This window comes from Cyprinus carpio, chromosome B4 (assembly GCF_018340385.1).
Source record: "Cyprinus carpio isolate SPL01 chromosome B4, ASM1834038v1, whole genome shotgun sequence".
NCBI classification, from domain to species: domain Eukaryota; kingdom Metazoa; phylum Chordata; class Actinopteri; order Cypriniformes; family Cyprinidae; genus Cyprinus; species Cyprinus carpio.
The window spans coordinates 10,613,328-10,631,624 of NC_056600.1; the positions used below are offsets into that span (position 1 = coordinate 10,613,328).

At 35.8% G+C, this 18,297-nt stretch overlaps 1 protein-coding gene across 6 annotated transcripts in view; it reads right to left on the reverse strand.

The window, feature by feature from the left end:
* The window catches only part of LOC109051389 (glutamate receptor-interacting protein 1-like), a 248,011-nt gene that overhangs the window by 21,999 nt on the left and 207,715 nt on the right, over positions 1-18,297 (reverse strand). For all 6 annotated transcript variants that reach the window (XM_042721939.1, XM_042721935.1, XM_042721938.1 and 3 more), the window contains exons 12-16: positions 16,765-16,951; positions 14,732-14,877; positions 12,885-12,965; positions 5,378-5,447; positions 2,662-2,807 (exon numbers count right to left, since the gene is read on the reverse strand). In XM_042721939.1, coding sequence (XP_042577873.1) covers positions 2,662-2,807; positions 5,378-5,447; positions 12,885-12,965; positions 14,732-14,877; positions 16,765-16,951 — 630 coding nt within the window. The remainder of the gene's footprint in view (positions 1-2,661; positions 2,808-5,377; positions 5,448-12,884; positions 12,966-14,731; positions 14,878-16,764; positions 16,952-18,297) is intronic.

Genomic DNA, 18,297 nt, shown 5'->3' on the forward strand with positions numbered 1-18,297 from the left:
TAATAGAAGTGGTGCATCCAGAAAATAAAAGCAAAAAATGAGAAACGGAAAATATAAGGGATTGGCAAAATGGAGATATTCACATGCATAATACAAAAAAATGAGATATTGGCTCTGTGATCCATTTCAAAAATGGATACTGCACCTACCTCTACAAATCATACACATTATCATCCAAAGCAGAAAAAAACCCTCCATATCCTGGACCCACAAAGCATTTAAAAAAACTAAATGTCAGATGTCAGACATTTCATTTTGCCCAAAGTGATTTTGCCAGTCATGCCAGCTGAGCTACAGGAATCATAATGTAAATTAATTATAAGACTGAACTCATTTTGCATGAGCTCAGCAAACAGACATGACTACAGCAACAGCAAAATCCACTTTAAAATGTTCTATAAAATATCCGTTGTGCTTATTCATAATGCTCAGCATCAATTAAGAGGTCAGCCTGCCTGTTTTGACTTGGCTTGCATCGAGAAGGAAATGCGCTAAAGAGAAAAATAGAGGAAAACGCACAGATCCTCAGGGCAAGCGTTGTCATATCTCACCCGCATCCACATACTAAAGCACTGATATGCATCAGATCACAGCAGCTCTTGCTGTATACGTGTGTGTGTGTGTGTTTATCTGTATATGCTGGGGGTCTGGGGATGTTCATTAACACGAGGTCGGCTCATTACGCCTGTTTTTTTGACGATGGACTAATGGAGAGATGGGAGGGAAATTACCCTCATTTAACACGCCAGTCAGCACTGCCTCTCTCGGACTGATGATTTGTTGTCACAGCTCTAAAAAAGTGCCTTATAAAAAATGAATGTCGACCTTAATGTTCCCAGTGAGAAAGATCTAAACGAGCCTATGGCTTTGGACACGAGGAACTGAAACACACAAGGTGCACTTTCATGGACACAAGAGATTTCCTGTTTAATATGATATGAATATCATCATATAATAAATATGAATACCAAATAAAAGTGATTCACAGTTCTGCTTTGTAGCGCGAGCATAACGCCTCTGTAGCAAAGGATTGTGGGTGAATGCTTTGGAGAAAGCTGGATGAGGCCTCCAAAGGGTTTCTAATCAGATAATTGAACCAAATGAGCATTAAATTGGAGCGATTAAACCTAATTTTCTTCTATGTGCACAATGCTAATAGTGTTAAGGATGAATTGTGAGGTTGCAGGAGCGAGGGGAGATGTGTATGCCATTGTAGCCCGGCAGAAGAAGTGAAGGGTTTACCAGAAGTTCATTTGGAGATAATAAAGATCTCGCTGTGACATTTCCAGCAGCAGAGCCACTTCAAACCCTCACAGTCTCAACAACTTGAAATAGAGGCTAGTTGTGTTTGAGAAAGTCAGTTGGGTTTAGAATGACATAAGGTTGACTTTTTAATGAACTATCTCTGTAAAAAGAAGGATGTCAGGAATGAACATCATACTTTAATCTGTTAAAAAAAAAAATCATCAAGCAGTAGCTATGCACTAAGTCTGGGGGATATATCAGATTGGTTGAATACATTCATGATTTTGTAGGTGATATAAAGCTATGATTAATTTATTCATTGAACGAACATGTGCAATAACAGACTTGACCCATAAATGAGTAGAATTAGCTAGCAATGCGATCTCAATATCTCGGCTCCTTGTAAAATCAAACTTTTATGTTCAGTTTTGACTGTCAGTCATCTTTCTAAAGTACTATTCATTTATTAACTCTCTGGGGTCCCTTTGTTGCATTATTTTTTAAATCCCTTAAAGGAACTTAAATTACTCCATCAGTTGTGCGAAACCCTAACCTTTAAGCAACATTGTGTATTTCATTATGTTTTAAATGTGCTTTTAACTCTCCATTAAGTTCTCTAAAGAGCGTGTCATTAAACTAATTTCCCAATCTATCCTTGTCTCATGATTTGCAAATATCAGATTGAAAAGTCTGTCTATCCTATCTCAGATTTAGATGGAGGAAGAGCTAATAAGATAAATTCCTTTCCGTGAATCATTTCAAGTTGTCCGTTTCAATTAACCAATACATTACTTTGACTCAACAGTTCACTCAGGACAATTAATCACAAAAGGTTCATAAAAGTCCCCATTTCTCCCATATATATATATATATATATATATATATATATATATATATATATATATATATATATGTGTGTGTGTGTGTGTTTGTGTGGTGTATAAATTACACACACCGCATATATATTTAAATATTTATATTATCAAATTTACATTTATAATGTATATAAGATTATTTTATTATATGGTTATTATATTAATACATATATTATTATTATTATAAATATACACAACTATATACTCATGTAAGGTGAAAAATATCAAAATATAATTGTGTTCTCTACATTTCCCAGCTCCACTTTAAACATCTTTTTCTCTCCTTAAGGGATTCATAGGTAATGATGCTTCCATGTTTTTTCTCATCTTGTTCTTTTTCTGTCCTTGCCATATCTTTGAAACCAGATTACATTAGAGTACGCTTAATCAGTCAGGTCCTAATAGCTTATTCTTTATCTTGATCCTGACAAACTAACGTTTGCATTAGACGTCTTTGCTGAGGTCTTCTATCCTGGCATGGGGGCTTTTAGTGTTAATTTGTGTCCGCGTGGGGTTTGTAGTTGCAGAGGCTCAGAGGTACCTGAGTTGTCCTCGTCCTTGCGGATCTTGAGTTTAACCAGGTCTTCGCACTGCTGCAGGATTTGAACGGCGTCCTCCATGGAGCAGTTGTCCAGACGAATGTTGTCTATTGCCAGAAGCTTATCCCCCAGCTCCAGGGTGCCCGTCCTTTGAAAGAGGACAAAAAAAAAAAAAATAGTTATAAGCATAAATGTTTCTGATTTTTTTTAAACTAACATTGCCTTAACCACGCAACATATCTCCATTTCGTCTTGTGATATTTTGAAGGAAAGGTTATTTTCTCCCTTACGCAGATATTTACACTCATTTCATTGTAGTTTGAGCTCACATTCTGCAAGAAAACACATCCATTATTCAGTGTATTGACCACGGTACAGAATAAAGAGCAGCCAGAGGCACTGAGGTTGAGCCGAAGCAAGAAAACCCCCCCATAAAAAAAAGAAAACAACAACTGACTTTTATCGTATTGGCCATAATTGTGTGCCGTTCTATATTCAGATTAGACACCGAGATGTAATCCTGCCTGAATTCACAATTATTCCACCACTTCATCATATTAAATGGCTCACTTATTTTTAGGCTCTTTTAATAGAGCTGAAATAGAGGAGAGCAAGATGTGAAAGACTGCGAGAGCCGAGGCCATCTTACATAGGCATCTAAATACAAAGACGGACAGACCCGTATTTAACTACTCCACTGTGTACACAGAGGTTCATAACCCAATTCTCTTTCCTCCTCGCATAATTATCAAGTAAACATGTTCTATTATGTAAAAGCATGGGAAATTAGAGTATGTGTGCTGAAAGAATGTAATTATACCGGTATAAAGCCTCCCCCAACAACCATAACTATTACCATGGAGAATTAGGTTTTTTTTTTCAGCTTTGTTAGCCTTCGTTAGAAATTAAAGTTGAGCTTGAGAAAGGAACGTATATTTCTGTTTTTAACCAATAAATTATTATTATTTTTTTTAAATCAAGGATCAATTAAATTGGTCAAAAGTAAAAGTAAATAAATTATTCTGAACTTTCTATTTTTTAAGGAATCCTGAAGAAAATGTATCAAGGTTTCTACAAAAATATTAATTGTTTATTCAACATTGATAATGATAAGAAATGTTTCTTGAGTACTAAATCAGCATATTAGATGATTTCTGAAGGACCATGTGACACTGAAGACTGAAGTAATGAAACTGAAAATTCTGAAAATTTTAATTCAGAAAAATGTTAAAAGATATTAAAATAGAAAACAGTTATTTTAAATTGTAATATTTCATAATATTACAATTGTTACTGTTTTTATCAAATAGATGCATACTTAAGAGATTTCTTTCAAATAGATTAAATATCGTACAAACATGAAACTTGTATACAGTACTGTACCTCGAGCTATGAGTGAAAAGAAATGTTAGCTAGTCAATACAGCTAGATTAGATTTTACTGCAAACAGCCCTGTTAAAGACCTCACAATCAACAGCAATGCAGTCAAACAGCACTCTACACCTTTCCTCAGGGCAGCTGCTGAGATTTATGTCAATATGGAGGGTTACATGTTCTCCCAGCTGCACTCAATCAGAAGCTTTCCTCTAAAGCCTGGAGAAAATTAGCATTTATATGCATAAGTAAGCTTTCGCAGGTCGATGCAGATAGCATGCTCATAGTCATGCTCAATTCTGTGTGCAGATGTCATTACATTCGCCATTTAGGTCTAGTCGATGCTATTTAAAGCACGGGTGAAGTGCTGATTTGGATGAGAGTGTGCCAAAGTTGAAGTTTCAGCATTATTCCAGTCTTCAGTGTCCCATGATCCTTCAGAAATCATTCTGATATGCTGATTTGGTGCTTATTATTATAAATGTTGCAAGTTGTGCTGTTTTTTTGTTGGACTCCCCCCCCCAATTTATCTTTGATGACTAGAAAGTTCAAAAGAACAGCTTTTATTTGATATATAAATATTCTGTAACATATTAGATATCTTTTTATTGTGCGTTTGATACATTTAATGCATCCTTTACTCTTAAAAATAAAGGTGCTTAAAAGGTTCTTCACATTGATGTCATAGAAAAAACATTTTTGGTTCCACAAAGAACCATTCGGTCAAAGGTTCTTTAAAGAACCATCTCTTTCTTACCTTTTTATAATCTGAAGAACCTTCTTTTGCCACAAAGAACCTTTAGTGAAACAAAGGTTCTTCAGATGTTAAAGGATCTTTATGGAACCATTTAGACACAAAGGTCCTTTATTTTTAAGAGTATTGGTAAATAAAAGTGTCAGTTTCTAAAAAAACAAACAAACAAACACTTACTGTCCCCAAACTTTCGAAGCATATAATATATACCATAAAAAATACAAAAATAAGTAATGTTAGGCAACTCAAAGCAAGCACAATAATTTTCAAAGCTTTTCAAAACTTTTCAGCTGTCTTTTTTGTATTTTATTATATTTATTTTTTTTAAGTTATGTTGAGCCAAAATGATCGGAGGTTGTTATTTTTTTTAAGAGCGTGTTATATTAAGTAAAACATTGTGCACTTGGGTAGAAAATGCAATCCATCTATTATGTATTTTTCTTTAATATAGCAAAGCGTGAGATGCTGGTGGGTGTAGGTGCGCTGGAGGCTGTATACTGCACGAGTTATTATGCAAGAGATTAGCCTTTCTATAGAATTTAAGAGTACATTTTAAAGGAGATATGGTGCAAAACGATTTAAGGTGGTACCTGTGCGCCACGCTGCCTTTCTTTATGTCAGAGATGATGAGTGCATCTCCGGGCTTCCTACTGGAAGGGGCTGTAAAGAGAGAAGAGAACAATCAAACTTGTTTAAGGGCAAAACCTCAGTCATTTTATGTAACCAACATTGCTGACTATCTAACTCTGAGTCATTCTTAGTTAACAGCTTAGAAGTTTTTTTTAAAAGTACAATACTTTTAAAGGTTCCGCCTTGATGAAAAAATTGGAGAGAGAAAATCTGATGACACAGCAAGAGCTTTGTATCGACTTTGTAGCGCCTCTCCGCTTCAGAACTAGTTGCTTTTGGTAGCGTGAACCAGTACTTGTCAGTCCAGTCAAGTCAGAACTTATGGTTTTGTTGACTATTTTACATTTTTCCAGCTTGGAGAATGACATGATGACACTGCAAAAGATGCCACTCTGAATGTCTGACAATGGAGATGCACATTTTCCACAGTGCCAGGTGGATGAGAGTCATACAGCAAATAATAGAACATATATAAAAATTACAATCTTTAACCATAAAGAAGAACTCTGCAGAAAAACAAATTTCTTTGTTCGTTTTAATGGGTTTAAAACTCCTTTAAACAGACTAGCGTGACAAGCTAAGACTAGCAAATAAGCTTAGGTTTTGGATTAAGCTGTTCTTTTTCCCACTAGGGAAGTCCAGGATAGTTGTTTTTAACCATTTTGACTCCCCTATCATCCAATGCAATATTCAAATCTCCCCCATATACAGTATTGCAAGATTTTTCTCTAGGATATCTGCAGTAATTATGACAAACCTGCTTATTTCTAAACTTTATATTAACAGAACCTCAGATATTTCAAAAAAATAATAGTAAAAAAATTCACTAAATTGCCATAATTAACTATTTTGTGAACCCAGATGTAGTTATGTTTTATACATAATAGTAAAAAATTGCGGTATATTACTATAATGTCACGATCACCAGCTGGAGTGCCCATGTGCACCTCTAGGGGGCAATCCGTCCCATACCTTTGCCACTCATCCTGGACTCCATTTCCCATAACACCCTGCCTAGGAACTGATTACAGACACACTTGTTTGCAATTAGGAAGACTATTTTAGTTGGACACACACACACACACACACACACACACACACACACACACACACACACACACACACACACACACACACACACACACACACACACACACACACACACACACACACACACACACACACACACACACACACACATTACTGTGTCCTGTTTTTGCTGTTAGCGGACAATTCTAAGCGCATCTTTGTTTTACTGTTTTTTCTTTTCCCTTATTTTTACTCTGGATTGTTTCCCTTTCTTGATATCTTTCCCTCCCTTGCCATCGTTTGCTCCCTGGCCTGACCTTCGCCCTGTTATTTGTATTACTCTTTTGTCTTGCTTTGGATGTAGTTGTTTGCTGGTGTTTACCCTGGCTGTTTCGACTACACTCTTTAATAAAGCTTGCATTTGGATCCCCTACTCAGCTGTCACACCGTCCATAACATATAAACTATTAAATATATAATAGTATTAATGGCCCAAAACACTGCCAGCTCTCTTGTATTGGGACCACAGCAATTACGTCAGTGTGAAACAGACCTTTTTAGCAGCTCTAGTCGTATTGTGGAGCACGGGGACAGATGTGAGTGCATAATCATATGTCATATGGTCCCTAGCCCACCAGGAGCATCTGGAGGTGTGATATCAAACTTCTCGAGTGACGTGCCAGAGCATTTTTCTATCAATCACAGCTCAGGGTGATTCATGTTCGCTTAATGCATCACAGACAGACTGGAAGGTCATGTCTTTTTCACTTCGAATAAGAATAATAAACTCTTTTGTTAATCCTGCTCACTTTTGTACCTAATATGCCTTCCAGATGGTGGTACAGCTTAATCATCATCAATTCTGATGCTCCGTGCAGCCTGCCAGTGATGGGGAATTGTCCTGTGCTGCCCTCTGGGGCTCTGTTCTTTAAGCTTTACGCATTGAGATGCCAAGCATGTGTCGGTGTTGGACAGACAGTCCCAGTGGTTTTTTGTGGTGGGTTGTTATGGTTAGAGAACAACCCTGCAAGCTCCAATTGACAGAACAGCTTGATAACTTGAGAACTTGATTAGTATGATGGAATATCTCAAAGAATAAACAATAAATTAATGAATAAAAAAAAAAGAACAAAAATAATATTTTTCATCTGGTTGAAAATACAAAATACATATTTTTCTGTAAATAAATAGTGTGTAAAATATCTTCTCTCTCTCTCTCTCTCTCTCTCTCTCTCTCTCTCTCTATATATATATATATAGAGAGAGAGAGAGAGAGAGAGAGAGAGAGAGAACAGAAAAAATATATAATTATTTTTGTATTTCCAATAGTTATATAATGCATAACTGGGGCTATATAGTGTAAGGGGAAAAACCCTCTCTAATGCCTTTTCATTTGTAAATAAATAATTAGAGAGAAAGAAACGGAGAAAGAGAATATATTTTCATAAGCTTTTGTAATTTTTCATTAATGTTTTTCTCATTTCTCTCTCTCTCTCTCTCTCTCTCTCTCTCTATAGAGTTTTATTAGGCTGTAAGATATTACACACACACACTTTTTTTTGTAATTAAAAAAAACTGCCAGACAAATATGAAACTAGAGCTACATATTGTAAGAAGAAAAAAACTCTCTAATGCCGTTTCATCTGTAAATAAATAAATAGAAAGAGAGAGAGAATGTTTTAATTTTTTTTGGAATTTTCAGTGAAGATTAAAAATTTATAATAATGTGTTTGAAATGTGCAATCACAATGGTATAATAGCATATGTATAATACAAATGGATATTTTAACAAGGAATATATTGAAGTGGGACTATATATAGTATGGTGGGAAAAACCCTCTCTAATGCCTTTTTACTGTCAAGCTTCTTTATTTAGCTAATGTGACCTGAAAGACTCAAATTAGAGCTACTAATTTCCACTTTCAAATTAAAAAGCAAGTCAGAGTGGTATGTCTGTTGAGAGAGAAAATTAAGTACAGGATGACTCAATGGAGAAAGGTCTAAGATTCAATCTTGATAGTACGGACTGCAGCACTCTAAAAGAGGAAAGAAATTGCTTTAAGGATGTCAATCAGAACGAGCTAGGTTTGAACAAGCTATCCGAGAGCAAATTGTCAAAGTGTCAGCAACACCTGATCCTGAGATGTATCTGACAATTCAATCTCCAAATGTTAGTGAGCTCTTGGACCATAGAAGAAATAATGTTTTCTGCTCAGCTCAAAGAGAGCGCATGTCAGCTGACCTTAAAGGCACCTCAGCATATGCTGTATTACAGCGGTGTGATGTCACCTTCAGATGGAGCACATCAAAGCACATCCTTTCAACTCGGCTGAAGCTCTGATGAATTTTACAGGAAGCACCCAGAGCAACAAAAAAAAAGGGGGGGGTTGAGTAAAAAATGACTTCTTACATAAACAGCTTGATAGTATGTTTTGTAAATCAAGCAACAATTTCTTATTTGTCAGACAAGCTACATTATGACATTTAGAACGGAAGAGCACAGCCATCTTCTGTCTGCTTCCTAGTGGCACTATGGTTGCCACTGGTAGCTGATTTGTCATAGTTTCCCCCCTTTTGCTTGCACTGCTATTTGGCCTAACCGTGATAAATAGCATGGCTCATTCACAGTCTCTGCACTTTGCCTGCTCATGTTGGTCTGACCAGGTGAATGCTAATCTTAACACAAGCTAAGGGTCAAACTGGAACAGTTGCAGGAACTAAACACTTGCTATGTGCATCATCTGATCTGATTTCTACAGTAATACTACCTCTGCTGGCCATGGTGATCTTAAGAATAAACCTTGCTTTTTTGGGCTATAAAAAACCCATTACTCAAATCTGTAGTCCAAGCTCATCATTCATGAAGCAACTTGCATGTAACATCATGTAAAGTATTAAAATCAGACTGAAAACAAACTGCAATCAACGAAGCCAACAAACCCCCCCCCCCAAAAAAAAGGGGGGAAGGAGGACAAGGATATGACATTTCACCACAGAACATGACTTTACTAAAAAATATAAAAGCATAAAATATTATCTATAAGCTATAGGCCTGGGCAATTATTCGTTAATTATGTTTAAATATGTAGATTCATACTATTTATGTAAACTGCTTTTATTTATTTTCCATTGCACTCTCCCTCTGCCATTGTGCACCTGTTTCTAGATAGAATAACTGATTAATTTGCATGTAAAATCATGCCCACACTGACAATTGATTGTATTAAAATCAGACTGAACACAAAAAAAAAACAGCACAAACTTTGACTGCACATCTTTTTCATTTTCCAGTCCAGCAAACGAAATTCCACCACTATAACAAAAATAGGCCCTGTGAAAGAAGAAACCAGCGGGAGAATAAGACAAGGCAATCTTTAAGTAGAAGTAAACAAGACATCTATAAACGTGTCCCACTATGGCTTTATTAGTACCTGTGAAATATGGGCCCTGCGGAGGCACAAAGCAGAAAGCCATTAAACTGCTCAGGAAGGCCACAAGAGCTCGGCAAAGCCCATATACATAAACTGACACGTGTATAGGACAGCCTATGTCTCTCTTTCTCTCTCCGAGCCATAACTTTTCAGACATCTGGCCCTGAGCCAAGTGGTGCCATAATTGAGCAGACTTTTCTGTGGCCTCTCTCTCTTTTCTCTCTATGTCTCTATCTCTCTCTATCTCTAATTCTCATAATATATATATATATATTATATATATATATATATTCCAATATATATATAGATATATATATATATATAATAATGGTTTAATAGAATCCGATTTCATCCAGTACTCGGTCTTCCTTATAAAAACAAGAGTGGGAACTCTGTGAAAATAGTTCAAAGAGAAGATTTTTTATAAGAGGATTCGAAAACACCTTTCTTCTGTAAAATACAAAAGAAGATATTTTTATGAATATTCATGCTGCTCTTTTCCATGCAATAACTATGAATGGCGGTGACAAGCTTCAAAGAGGATTCGAAAACACCATAAAGAGACTTGTGCACTGTATTTTAAGTTTTCTGAAGACATTTAAATATTTTGTGAAGGACAGCTCAAAAAGATCCAGTCTGTTGATTCATTCTTCAATCATTCATTTGATACAGTTTCCAGTTTTATGAATCTTTTTAATGAGAATCAACTCACTGACTCAATTATGAGTGAAAAGCTCACTTGAGTAACACTGTCACTGAATAACATCTTGAATTTCCTCACACAAAGCTATTTTACAGTTTCTATGTAATACTGAGTTATATAGACTATTTATTATACTTTAATAGCCATCAATCTATTCTTCATAATTTCTCTTTTGATCTTGCATAGAAGAAATAAACACCATTTTGGAACAACAAGGTGAGTAAATCAAAACTAATTTTCTTTTTCAGTTGAGCTATTATGTTTATTGATGATATGGAGTTTTTGAGAAGATGCAGTGGAATGGGAAGCAACAGTTGAGGGAATTTTTTAATGATCTGAAAAGCAGTTACAGCAGTAAGTTAGCACGGGCGCAATAGTTCGTCTGGTTCATTAAGGAAGTTCAGACAGCTGTAAAACCCACAAAGAAGCTTTACTGGGAAGCATTTGCTATTATCTTTGGACTGTGCATATCTACATAGCCAATCCTGGGAGAATTTTCCCCATCAAATTAGTAACAAATGTGAGGACTTGTACACGACCAGCAAGATAATAAATACTTTCATTTAGAAAGTGTGGAGGACGACAGGAAAATTGCTTTGGAGGTAAACAACTCCTCAGCTTCAGAGAGAAGCAATTACTGCTGGGTTGTTGCATGGGGGTCCACCAATGTGCTTCACGAAGACGCTTACTGGCTAATAACAGAAAGTTCGTATCATATTGCTGTAATAGGGAACACAGTCAATGTCACAAAGCCGAGCTGGGATGAGGTGATGAATCATTCTGGCTTGACAATGCGGGCGGGCATTGATGAAGCAGCTGGCAAAGGCTTCAAGCGTTTGGAGCGTGGGGTTTACGAAGCGAGCCTTGCAGAGCCCCTGACTGCAGCCGGAAAACAGATTGAATTCACAGGCAGATCCGTCTATAACTACCTTTCCAAAGAGTCAGGTGATAGTAAACGAATGACACAATAGGAGATTAGTCACAGTATCTCTGGAGGGCATGATGATGGTTGGTAAGTGGTGTAGAGGACAGAGGAGATAAAAATGCTAAAGTTCAAAAGGGTCCAGTGTAAAATTGATATGTAAAACCGATCTGTGATTAAAAAGCAGGATCCCAAGTTCAATGCCTTAAATCCCCAAAATACATCTTTCTCCGAAAACCCAGAAACTGGCTGCATCTGAATGCCAAAAAAAAAAAAGCTTTCAAATGCAGTTTTGTCACATCGACTGTACCTTCTCAGGCAGTTTACAAAGGTATAAACCAGTGTTGTTATCATTAATTAAAACTACAAATATTTAACAAAAACATCTTCATTAATTGAAATAAAGCTGAAATAAAATATAAAAAAAAAAGACAAAAAAAATACATTTGAAATGAAAACTCAAAAAATAAAAACTAATTTGAAATATCAATAAAAATTATAATAGTACATAACTAACACTGATAGGAAGCCATTGGAAGCCTATAATATCCCACAATCCTATGTGTGCTCAGCAAATGGTTCTATAATCACTTCAAAAAGAAGTGATTATAGCAATTTTCTCTTATTTCCTTTTCTATGAGTTCTGTAGTCACATTTAGATTTTTTGGTCATCCCTACAGTGCACTGGAATTCATTATAGATCATTAGATGTGATGTTGCGGTGCCAAACAAAAACACATCACACAAAGCAATACACTAAAACTGCCTTCAGTTTTAGATGCAGCCACTGTGACCTACAGTCTGTGCCTAGCAATTAAATCTACAATTGCAATAAATGAGAGATAATATATAATTAGGCACTTCTTTTCAAGCAGAACTTCAAAAATGTAATAAATAAGCAAAAACCCTTTGAGTAAGAACATTTTTCCAGCACCCTAATAAGCAACAGCTACATTATTTCCCCAGTAACCCAGTAATTAGTCACCCAGATATGTCTCTTTAATGTCTATGGAACTGAAACAAAGGTTAAATGTCACATATTTATATCTCATTGATATAAGGAGTGAAAGAAGACCCAATTGTGAAGATGTATTTCTAAATTTGTGGCCTGGATAATGCACAGAAAAATGCTGAAGGGGCAATTAAAGGAAAAAGTGGAAAATTATAAGGTTATTTGACAACAGTCTCTAACTGTATACTTTTATTTACACTTACATTTGTACTTTTAGCAGATCCTTGTATCCAAAGCAAATTCATTCAAGGTTTTTGCTTGTCTTAACATGCACCATTAAATACAATTTACACCTGGACTGAAGGTCAAGGAGCTCAAACAAAGACAGCCTTATTAATATGCATAAGACTACTGAGAGAAGAATACGTACAGCTGATGGTGATGCCCAGCTCCACACCTGGCTTCTTTGGTAGCTTCACATGGAAGGTTCCACTGCTTGGGATAACCGATTCTGGATGAGACAAGGACAGAAATACAAAAGTTTTGATAATTCTGAACTTATAGACCATTGAGATTCAGGTGAATGGCCAAACTGACACTTATTAAAGGGTTAGTTCACCTCTAAATGATAGTTCTGTCATCATTTATTCACCCACATTGTTCCAAACCTTTTTTCGTGGAATACAAAATGAAATGTTTAGTAGAATGTCCAAGCTGTTTTTTCCATACAATGGACATGTGAGGACCATAGTGGTTTTCATGGCATGGAAAAGAGTAGCTTTTACCTGCTTTGTTTTCACATGCAAGAAAGAAAGCAGAGTAAATGGCAGCAGAACATTCATATTTTGGGGTGAATCCTCTCTTTAAAGTGACAGCTGTTAAAAATTCAGTCTTTCTTTCAGGCAGAGATGTAGACAATCTTTCTGACAGAAGCCCAGAAAGCTCAGTCTGGGATAGAGGGGAGGAAAAGAAAATCTCCATAAAATATGTCCTTCTCCTCTGGGCAGAAGTGTCAGAGTGCTCAAAGAAAGAAAATACACTGCTCTCCAGGGCACATATTTCACACGACGACCTCTGCTCTTGAAATGATCATGCAGTAATTCTAGCCAACTCATTTCATCCAAATTAACAAAAGTGTCTTTTAAAACAACCACTTGGTCTGAGTGATAAAGAATATAGTACAAGCAAAAACATGGTAAAGCTGTTCTCCTTCCAGCGCTTCCTTTCAAAACCAAATGTGATAAATCATTTACATTTTATTGGATTGCACAGAAAATTGACATTCAGTTTTCAAACTGTGTCGCAGAATGGAAATAAGTGGGTTTTGCAATAATGGTACGTTCATGTCATGCTAAAAATATGACAAATATAAGTTCCCAAATTGAATTAACTATGTTTTAGGGTTTACATAATTCACTGTTCAAAAATTAGAGGTTGGTAAGATTTTTTAATGTTTTTAAAATAAATCTCATGCTCAACAACAAAGATTCAGTAATAAACTGCAATATTGTGAAATATTATTACAATTCAAAGTAATGTTTTTCTATTTGAATATATTCTAAAATGTAATTATTTCCTGTGGTGGCAAAGCTGAATTTTCAGCATCATTACTCAAGTTTTTAATTTCAAATGATCCTTCAGAAATCATTGTAATATGCTGATTTGGTGTTCAAGAATAGATAATGAATAGAAAGTCCAAAAAGAACAGCATTTATGTTAAACAGAATTTTTTTTTTTTCATTGGTTAATGGACAGGAGGCGGTCTGTGCGCTAGTGCCGGAAGGCTGAGACTACCCTTGAAGTCGTCAGAAACACAGTTTAAAAGATTGTTGATAAGCTAAATAAAAGAAACTAATTAAATATCAAACCAAATTAAACAAGACAAAACACTAGGATGACAAGCTAATTACAGCGTGTCTCAAGGACTACAGACGTTCCACGCAACCCAAACTGTGATTACGCTGCCAAAGCACAGCATGAGATGGAAAAATGAGAGACTGTGTGGTGGATTTTCAGGTGAAAGTATATAAACAGTATTTTTATGCGGATGTCCATCCAGAAATAGTACCTATTAAATCACGGGCCACGTGTCTTGCAGAACTAATCATTTCTATGCATCAAACACATTCCAGATGGTTGGGCTTTCAGAATTATGGCATAACTTTTAAAAAGAAAAGAAAACAACAAAAAAAAACCTAGGATAAACGCGGGATGTGGCCAGACGGATCTTTCATTCCCAAAAAGGTTTGGAATGGATGAATCGGTACGTGTCCCCACCTGCTACGTCAAACTCAATCTCTAGTGTGACTTTGCTGGTGATGCTGGAGTCCCTCAGCAGCTGATTGGTCTCCTCCAGCGTGCTGTCCTCAGTGGGGATGCCATTTATTGACAGGATGCGGTCGCCAATCTGCAGGATGCCGCACCTGTGCACAGAGAGCAGATTTAGCACACCATTCCTCTTACACTGGCCAACAGATTAGCTGTGCTGAATGCATAAAATAAAAATAATGGACTGGAATACAGGGAGACAAAAAGAGGTGGTGGGACCCAGGAAATATCTCGCACTGACCAGCCAACCACTTATATTATGCCAGCTGGCACCGTTAAATAGACATTAGTGAGTGGATGTGACACTTCAGCCAAAAATACAAATGTCCTCTTAGCTCAAGGTCAGAGTAAAAGCACTTTTTAATAGCTGAGGGAACAAAAACTCTTTACTGAATTCCAACATGGCTTTTCAGAAGCAATACTGCTTTTGCTTTCACTGCTAAAAACACCAGTAAAGCTGGTCACCATAAGGCATATGCTGTGTTTTGGATGCTGGTATCCAGTGTGAGCTGCTGCTAGCATCACCACCAACAAAACTGTAAAGCATTAGAACGTGTCATATTGTGATATTGTGATCAGCCTCAACAACCAATGGCATTTGGTGATTTTAGAGCTACGCTAGTTTAGAGCTAGTTTAAAAAAAAAAAAAAATAAAAAAAAATAATAATAATAAATGTTGGAAACTGGTGTGCTGCTTCATTTTTTTCAGCTTTGATCACAGAAATCAATTATATTTTAAAGTATATTAAAACATAAAACCAATATTAGAAATTTAAATAATATCTCACAATATTAGTTTTTTCTGTATTTTTGATCAAATAAATACAGCTGTGAAACATTACATTAAAAATCTTACTGATCCCAAATGGCAGTGTGTGTGTGTATATATATATATATATAAACAAACCAAAACACCATACTATAACTCGTATAACTGACCTAATCCACTAGTAAAACTAATATATAGTATAATACTATATATAGTAAAAATATATAGTATAGTATAGTATAGTATAATATATTATTTGTAAATTACTGTAACAAACCATAATTTATTATATGATATTATTCTATTCTATTCTATTCTATTCTATTCTAATACTATAAAATTATGTATATTGCTGCAAAAATTATGTAAAACACCTCACAGGTGTCTTCACAAAAGTGCTAATTAATGTGAAATGTTTTTGTAAAGCATTAAAATGATGCATAAATCACAAATTGATTCAATAAAACAGATTGCACAGTTTGCTGTAAAGTAAATAAACAGCAACAGCAAAAGCTACATTATTTTAAAAAGCTAAATTGTCTTCCCACTACTGAAAAATGTAATTAAGTTGGCAGCATCTCATCACTTGTTCCCCAACTCCACTAGGTCTTTATCAAATCACCAACATTAGCAGGTTTATGTCCATCACTACAATTACAACTTCAGCTGGCAGCGAGTCATCCCTGTTGCTTAGGTCAGTAATTACAGTGAAGTTGGGATGTAAATCCACCTCAGTCGACGAGTAAGTTCATTTAGGTGCCAGCTGAGGCTCCGCTGCTTGGGTAATTATAGTTAAGTGCTTTGCTCTATTACGTAACGCTGTAGTCAATCACAGCCCAAGCAGGCTGGAAATCAGATCGTCACGGCCAGGCAGTTATATATCATGTGCGATCATCGCATTATATCATGGATGAAGTTTTTTTTAAAGCTTTTTTGTCGGAGGACAAGTTCTAAACAGCGAGAACTGTGCAGTGATGTAATAACTGTGGGCTTTGGGATGTGTTCAGATAATCAAAATTAGATTAGAGATTAAATATTCAAGATTCCCAAAGGGAAGTTCACACTTCTCTGATAACGCCAACAATTAAGCCGCGACGAGTGCTCCGATCAGAGGAGGGATATCTGGAATATTAAAACCCAGAGCTTTAACTAGGTCAAGTGAGGCACTGGAGAAGCATTGGAGATTAATAAAAATCATGTTCAGAGATCTTACCGCTCCGCCGGGCTGTCGGGGTCTATGTAAGCGATGAGCGGCGGAGAGGACAGGGTTTCCGTGGCAAAGACTCCTCCCTGAAGCTGGATCCCAAAGCCCATGATGGAGTCACTGATGAGGGTCACCTCTGTTGTTTCTGTGTGGACCACCTGACCAGCAAGTCCTACCGTACTGGAAGCCAGGGACACTAGAGGAATGAAAAACAGAGGACAACAGGGTCACAAATAACAGAAAGTTGATTTCTGGGGCCCAAAAGGACCCTCCCTGTTCATTTTTACTATAGAGAAAAGATCAGCTTGAACATTCTACTAAACTTCTCCTTTGGCCATCAACATAAGGACAATAAAAAAGTCAAATTTTAGTGAACAATCCTTTTAAAAGTTTCAAACAGCTCTTTTGTATGCATCTCAGAGCAACTTTTCACAGAATAAAAGGCTTTCAGCCATGTGAGTCTTTGCAGTGACTGAGCTGGATTTGTGCCCTTGCTGCAGATAAGAATTCAATATGCACACTAGTATCTTTTGGGCCAACTAGGTGCACTTAGAAATAAGAAAAGACACTTTGATATTGAGCTAGTATATTATATGATATCGCAAATCAGACCACAGGGATTTGGGGAACTCTTTCAGTAGACGGTACAAATTATGAGGTTGTTCGAACTTCCTTATCTTACGAGTCTGGATGTGAAATGACTATATTATACAGTACTTAAAAATAGTGTTGTCAGTGTATATATAAAAAAAAATGTGATAGCAATTTTAATACCAGTGCAAAAAAAAATATTCTAATGAATATACAGTTATATTAACAAATGAAATAGTTTGCACCAGTATTATTTGCTACCTCTCATATTTTTATATTTTCATTTTTTAATTTAATTTAAGTTTTAGTAATTTTATGTTAGGCCACTTTTTATTAGTTTGTTTATATATATTTCAGTTATAGTCTTAGTAATTTTAGTGTCAACAAACTTACAGCCAAGGCAACATTTCTAATTATCATTTAAGTTTTCTTTATTTGTTTCCTTATCTTTATATTTTATTTTATTTTAGTGTTATTTCAATTAACAAAAACGACTTTTACTAGTTTTAACACTGCTATCACTAAGCTGCTAATTATTATGTTACAGCAGATAACCAATAAAAAGCCAAAATTTAAATTCTATTTTTTTTATTAAACTAATTAAAAATCTATTAAAATAAAAAAATAAAGACAATTATAAAAAATAAACTGACGCAAAGACACCATTATAATGTGCATTATGGAAAATGGATATTAATTCTGACATTTGCTAGTGTTTTTAAAAGTGAACTTTCAAATACTATAAAACAGAAAAGACATCTAAATGTAAAAATAGGAGAAATGACCATGCACTGACATGCATGCAATATCGACTGATAATGTTAACTAAAAAAACGGTGTATATCTTATCTATATCTATTAGAAATCCAAACAAGCCTGTGAAAACAGATAAACCCTGTTGTTTTCACCGCACTGATTGAGAGCGTTTAAACCAGCTTACCGAAAAGCAGA